This window comes from Scophthalmus maximus, chromosome 15 (assembly GCF_022379125.1).
Source record: "Scophthalmus maximus strain ysfricsl-2021 chromosome 15, ASM2237912v1, whole genome shotgun sequence".
NCBI lineage: Eukaryota > Metazoa > Chordata > Actinopteri > Pleuronectiformes > Scophthalmidae > Scophthalmus > Scophthalmus maximus.
The window spans coordinates 21,943,464-21,950,992 of NC_061529.1; the positions used below are offsets into that span (position 1 = coordinate 21,943,464).

Below are 7,529 nucleotides of genomic sequence, written 5' to 3' on the forward strand. Positions count from 1 at the left end.
GTCTGAAGATAGATGGTGGGTAGGAGCCTCACATACATAAATGTGTATCTTTTTGTGTCATGGATGTAGATTAAAGAGCTGCAGGTCTGAGACACACACACACACACACACAGGCAGAGCAGAGAGTCCACAGATGATAGGATGAAACGTGCATGAGAGAAAGGAAATATTCTTCCACTGTTCCAACAATCAGCAACTCGTCAAAATAAACACTCACGTTAGATGACAAAATATTCTGGCTGAGCGTTGTTTTCCCTTGCTGCCTCTCACATCAGTTCTTAGCCTAATTTGGGAAGACATGACAAAACCGTTGCTAGCGGTTTAGTTGGCTGCTGCGTAATGCAAAGTACGTTAACTGTACTTTTATAATCTGCTCATATAATGTACACTAGACACTAGACTTCTGGCTCAGCAGCATGAGTGGATGTCTGTGCCACTGCTTCAGTGTCAATGTCAACCCTTTATTTACTGTAAAATCTTTATGGCGCGTTCTCCCCGGACGCAAGGCGTATTATTGGCGCGAGTAGATTACAAAGACGCCACTAAATACAAATTTCACGTCACTGACGGGCGTAGTGAGAATGGCGGTGTGCGTGGTAGGCTTGTAGTAGCAGTTGATGTGCATGTTGCAGTCTGTATGCGATAATAAATGCCGCAACACCTCAAGTTCCATCAAGAAGTCGGGCAGGTCCCGGTGCGAGGCACAGCTTCGGCCCTAGAGAAACATCTCCCTGCTCCCCGACTACAGTCCAGACGACTGGCAGGGCACGCTCCTTTTTTCATACATGGTGTCCTGATCAAGGGACTGAGACTGTCATCGTTGGAGTATGAATCCAGACTACGACCTGGACTACAACACCACATCCACAGACCAGCCAAGGGAAAGGATGATGGGTAAATTTCGGTATGTTGTGAAGTAAGTAATCCTATCATTTTAGTTGATAAAGTTATATATATATATATATTATATTATTATATATATCACTGGACACACAGCAGAGCTCCTTCTCCAAAAGACTCATTCGGCTTCACTGTCACAAGGACCGTTACAGGAAATCTCCTTACCTCTGTCTGACAGAGACTCTGGACTCTGTTTACACTGATCCCGACACATCTGCACCTTCATGTTACCATGTTCCTCTGCACATTACTGCTAACTGACTGCACATGCTGCACTATTTCATGTATTATATATATTATACTGCAGAGTCAAGGCAATACAGTTATATTGTTTTGTTTTTGTAATGACAACAAAATGAATGGTGGAGATTTAGTGCGTCGATGGCATTTTATATTGAAATGAAAAGCACTGTTCAAAGTAAGGTTATATGAACATATCATTAAGTTGACCTCCTTTCTCTTATACCAGGTAAGTTGTAAGTTGTACATAAAGAAGTCCAGGACCTGGATGTTATACACACTGATGGTTGTCTGCCACGGACCAGAGCAACGAGACCAGACAATCCCCGTCAACATGGGGTTCTGTCAGGTGCAGTGGCGTGTCTAGCCCGTTTTCAGGGGTGCTCAAGCAACACAAGATATTTTTTCTGATTTAGGGGATAAAGATAGTGATCCTAAACAGTTAAAGCTGTTAGAGCCTTCCAAGAAAACTGGTTAGACATTTTAAATGGCTGGAATACTCTGCTAGAAAAGATGTTGCTTTCTGCTTTGCTTGTAGGGTATTTGGTAAAAATCTCAGAAAGGATGCAGTAATGAATGAGGCAGTAAATTAAAAAAAAAAAAAACATGAAACCACTGAATCACTCAAGGACAGTCTAGTGTGTTGGGACAGCTACAAAGCAAGTCTATCACAAGGCAATGTTGTAGAGCAGATAGAGGCAGCAAGTGCCACTGAAATTATTGAAAGAAGGGAGTACCTGGAACATATTGTGGCAGTTACCTGCTTCTTGAGGAAGCAAGGAATAGCATCCTTGATGAAACGGATGAGAGCGAGAATAAAGGCAATTTCCTAGAGTGCATGACACTTTTGAGAACGTGTGATCCGTTCTTGCAGAGGTATACACCCCCATCAAACACCACATACCTCAACACCTCATCTAACAGTCAGAATGAGATGATAGAAAGTTGTTCACACGATGTAACTGCAACTATTGTCAGTGAGATGAGGGAATCAAAGATGTATGCCATTATGGCTGATGAGGCCAGAGATGGAAAGACAGAGCAGTTGGCATTCTGTGTGAGGTATGTTTCTGTGGAGGGTGCAGTTAAAGAGAGGTTCCTAGCCCTTACAGAGATGCCACAGTTTGATGCTACATCAATAACAGCTGCAATTGAGAATCAATTGATAGAGAAAGGAATTGATCAGTTAGTATGTGTGGCACAGACCTACGACAGGGCAGCTATCACGAGTGGGGATGTTGGGAGTGTACAAGCCCATTTTCAAAAGCAGCACCCTGAGGCGATATATATGTGCATTGCTACGCACATGAGTTGAATCTTGTCTTATGTCACACATGCAGAGCTGTTTCTGAAGCCAAAGACTTCTTCAACATGCTGGAAAGTCTCTATTCTTTCTTTAGTGTCTCACTTCTGAACCACCATAAGTTTGTTGATGGTCAAAAGAAGTTAGGATTGCAGGCTTGAAGGATTGAAGGCAAAACTCCGTAAATTCTCCACAGTGTATTGGCTGATGGTTTTCCAGACTCTACTGTCTGTAACAGCAAGTTTACACAGATACCTACAGAAGGAGACCATTGATATTGCCCAAGCAGTTGACATACAAACATTTTGTGACAAACACCCTGAAGCAGAAACGCAGTGATGCTAGTGCTGCAGATCTTCACAGCAGAACAAAGGCCATATGAGTCAGAAGAACTCAAAAGTAAATTGTTATTCCTTTGTCTGGACAGAATGATCTCTGAACTTGATAAGCGTTTTTCTGGTGTGAATCAGGAGTTGCTAAATGGGATTCAGGCCTGCATTCCAATCTCAGACCACTTCTTGTCTGATTCACATTTGTCAGCACTGGCACTGCATTATCACATTCAACTTGTGAGTGAGTGTTAGTTGCCAAAACCTTTATGCAGCGCAAGAGCGAGGCTGGTGTTGTTCAAGACATGCCGACAGTGTTCAATCTCCTGGATTATGAGAAGTTCCCTTCACTAAAAGCTGTTATTCAGGTTGCCTTGACAGTACCAGTTAGCAGCTGTAGCTGCGAGAGGTCTTTTAGTGCCTTGCGTCAGCTACATACCTGGCAGAGGAGGACCACGGGCCAAAGCAGACTCTAGGACCTGGGTGTGATGTCAATTGAGAAGGAGGTGCTTGAGAGAGTCAAAAACAGATAAGCCACCCATGAGGTGAGGCTACATAGATTAAGTCTCCCAAAGTAGAAGGCATGTTAAAGCCAAAAGGGGAGAGAAGGGCAGAGTGACATTGATTTTTTTTGTAGATTTCAAGCACTTGTTTAAAAAAAAAATTGGTTTAAAAATAATGGACCTTTGTATGTTTATGTACTTAATTGTAGTGATGCACATATTTATGCTCCGTTTCTTTTTATGGCAACAAAATAATTCACTGGGGGATGGCTAAACAATGTGGGTTATCTTGGCAACCAGCCGCATGATGCATATGAGAAAGCACAACAGCCAATGACACAGCAATCAACAAATCCCTGTATGCTTGTAATCTACGTGGATAGATATACTGTAGATAGGAAAAGCACTTTCAATGTTTTGATTTTATTTCTTTAAATTCCTGCAAGTATTTTCAAGACCTGGGTTACTAAGATGGGGTGGATTTTGGAGTTAACAAATATTCAAATAATTGTTATACCTTTATATATTTCACATGTATTGTTTATACCTCATTATCTTTTAATTTTAATACAATCTCATTGTTGGTACTTTGTAAACCAAGTAAAGGCTTAGTGGCTCAGCATTAAAGTCAGTATTCCAGTGAGAGTGATTTCCCCTACCCAAAAAGTCTAATGTTCTTCTTTCGCAAATGTGGGAATGATAGACCAAAATTACATTAAAATGTACAGTTGTGTTTTTTTTGGGGGGGGGGGGTGGATCACCCCTAAAGCTCTGATCCTACAATCACCCCTGGTCAGGTATCCCTCCCCCAACCACCCAGGAGCTAGAGAAGCAAGTGAGCAGGGACCAGGTGAGTCGGCTTGTGATATTGCAGGTTGTGCATAAAGTGGTAACATACTTGTGGGCCAGGTGTTTTTTTTTACAAATTCTGAACCTCAGAACTACTTGTTATGATCTACAATATTCATCTTAACAAAGTCATAACATATCCATATGAAAGTGTGGCTGGTCCACCAAGAAATCACTAAAACAATTATACTTGGCTCCCACAAAAGGTGACACAGAAAACTGTGTTTGTCACTGCAGATAATGCTGCTATAGTGTTGTCAGTCTTTGACAGTAATATTGATTTGTTATTATGATAATCTTTCTACAGGACCACTTCCTAAAGATTTGATGCCAGCACAGCCTGACCCATCAGCCGACGGACCTGCTTTGACACTAAAGAGCTAGGAAACCCTGTGCAGACACTGTTTTCTTTTTGTACATATGTGATATTTTATATATGTTATATTTTATGTAAAAAATAAACAGGTATCATGACACATTGTGTTCTCATTATTTGTGCAGCTTTTAACGAGGTAAATGTAATGGTTGGATTGTTTATGCTGTGAGTATAAGGAAAAGGCCTTGAACATTTGAAAGATTTTTATTCAAACAATTTAGAAGTTATGCAGAAGATTATGTAAAGGAATAAACATTGGTATTGCACAAAATACTCGCTACACTCTACTAGGGATGAAACCTGTATATTGTCCATGTGAATCTGGGAGCGATCACGTACAATATGTCCCATTGCTCCATATTGCCACACAATAAACTGTCGATATGCTGTGTGGTGGAACTGTATGTTGCACTCCCCTGTGTTTGGAAGGAACACAGGAGTCATGACGTTGGCCACAGGACTTTCTCTCCATGTCTGAGGGCAGTTCTGGTAGGAGAAGGCCTGGTAGAGAAGTAAGTGAAGCAGCAGGCCATGTCACGTCACTGCTCCAAGCTCAGTCCTCGAATTCTGGCATGTACAGTAACACATGATTAGATAGTAGATTAGATACATGATAAATGATTAGATATATTGAACGGAGTCTGATCCAACAACGCTCTCATCGTGGGAGCTCTAACAAGCAAAAAAAACAAAATGTGATCAAGTCCTGTACAAAATTCAACTTCTTCATTGTGTCACAGATAGTCACAGTAACAGAGAACAAGTTACTGCATCAGAGGTCTATTTTCAATTATATTTCCCAACACTGACATGTTAGCGTGACAAATGTGCCCAACAATAGCCATGTTCATTGTTTACGTTTATTATGATAATTTCAGGTGTTTTCTTACTTGTCAATGAGCCACGAAAAGTCAGGTAGCGATGTTGTGCTGCAGTCAGGCAGCAGCACACTGGACATACAGCGGAGCTCCTTCTCCAAAAGACTCATTCAGCTTCACTGTCACAAGGACCGTTACAGGAAATCTCCTTACCTCTGTCTGACAGAGACTCTGGACTCTGTTTAAACACTGATCCCGACACATCTGCACCTTCATGTTACCATGTTCCTCTGCACATTACTGCTAACTGACTGCACATGCTGCACTATTTCATGTAAATTCTTTAAATTTATTTTCCTTATTCTCTATATTTTTTTGCAATTTGTATATTTTTTCCAGTGGTATTTTGTATATATTGTATATTTTGTAAGGTGTGTTGTGTGATACTTGCTGCTGTAACCCTGGAACTTCCCAGCTTAGGATCAATAAAGTATCCATCTATCTATTTATCTATCAACTTTTCACAAAGATATTATGGCAAATGCTATCAAGTAAAAAGTAGATCACTGATACAGAGAGTCAAGAGTACAGATTTTAAAATGGAATTTGAAAAGTACTTGTTCCTTAAAACTTAAAACAACTTTTTTACTCATGTGTGTTACTTGTAACGCGTTACTACCCACCTTTGCGCTTAGTGTTATGTTCAACCCAGATTGTAGGAATGCGTGGGAGCAGCATTAGCTGCCTTTCATGCCTGGCTCAAGTTGTTGTCATGCTGGCAGATGACCAGAATTTCTAAAACTCTGATCCACATGCTGTCCTGTCACCTCCTTGATTGACCTTAAGTGGCGGTTGCCTGCTGGGTGTGTTTCAGTCTGCAAACACATTGAGAAAAGACAAAAGGCCCTGACTCCCTGCGCTCAACTCATTCACCTGCGTTGAGACAGATGGGGTGAATTTTGAAGGGAAGGCCAGTATATTAGAGATGCTAGACACAAAGAAGGTGTATGTGTGAGTGTGTGTGTGTTTTACGTGAGTGGGGGTGGGGGTGTAATTGGTCTTTTCCTGGTTCTCAGGTTCACTAATTGAGGCCCTGAGAGCCAGGCACTGGGCATCTGGACACCAACGCTTTTTGTGCCGGGGGAAGACAATGATAGCCAATTATCCCTTTTTATTCAGCCAAAGAAGCCATAGCAGGTCATCATTAAGGCATACGGAGGGGCTAAGGGGGTAGGGTGACTGTCTGTGTTCGGGTGGGGGTTGGCAAATGAAGGTCAGCGCCTTTCATACACAAAAAGCAACTGGAAGTGCTTCACAAAAAGAGTATTGCAGAAAGCAACAACACAGTCGGCAACAGCGAGACTGTGGAATGAAGGACAGATGTTCGGATAATGCCAACCAAACATTTGGGGTCTAGTCCAACACTAACAAAAGACAAGTCCATGACTCTTGAATCATGTTCGTTGTTTGTGTCTGGTGAGTGAGATGGTAACTTCCAGACTTCCAAACAGTTTTAATTCCTCTTCTTGCTGATTTGGAGCTTTTTTTTAAATATATATGTTTGACAAATTCATATTGGACTGTACCAACTGAGGAGAGGATGACTTCATCCTAGACTGCGGCAACCCACAATAGTCATATTCAGAATTGTCATTTTAATGTAAATGAGCTTTGCTTGCTTCATCTCTTCAGTGTAGAGCAGTGTGCAGCGCTATTTGACCCACAGTTGCTCTCTCTCTCTCTCTCTCTGCATCAATGTCCAGTTAAAACATCCATTCTTTTTGTTTAACTTGACACACTGATATTATAAATTGAGCAAGAAAATATGAAAATTTCAAATAACTTCCTTTGACCCACATTCCCAACACGGCTTGCAGGGGAAATAATGACCAAATCGCGGTGGTAGGCGAAAGGTCGGGGTGTCAGCCATCATTTTTCCAATAGCACCAGTGCACCTGCTGATGATCATTTAACAGGATGCAACCTCCGTTCACTGCTGTGACTTAGCAAGGTGGCAAGTTTCTGTTGGTAGAAATGAAACTCCTGACACAGGAGCAATGTCCAGGTGGAGGTGCACCGCTGCACTCCACATGTGTCATCACCTTCGAACTTCCTCTGATCTCCCTCCACGCAGACAGCTCGTCCTCCTGCCAGGTTCAGGGGCTGATAGGCTGCTTCAGTATTAACTTCCACTTGTTGTGTTTGTTGTTG

The 7,529-nt window shown here is 41.8% G+C and overlaps 1 protein-coding gene across 1 annotated transcript; it reads left to right on the top strand.

The window, feature by feature from the left end:
* Nucleotides 1–827: 827 nt before the first annotated feature.
* On the top strand, nucleotides 828–4,547 carry LOC118286686 (zinc finger MYM-type protein 1-like). Its single transcript, XM_047337832.1, is given in 5 exon segments — nucleotides 828–904; nucleotides 1,607–1,724; nucleotides 1,868–2,422; nucleotides 2,425–4,125; nucleotides 4,432–4,547. Coding segments are annotated over 4 exon segments (930 nt in total). The 3' UTR covers nucleotides 2,605–4,125; nucleotides 4,432–4,547.
* The last annotated feature ends 2,982 nt before the right edge of the window (nucleotides 4,548–7,529 follow it).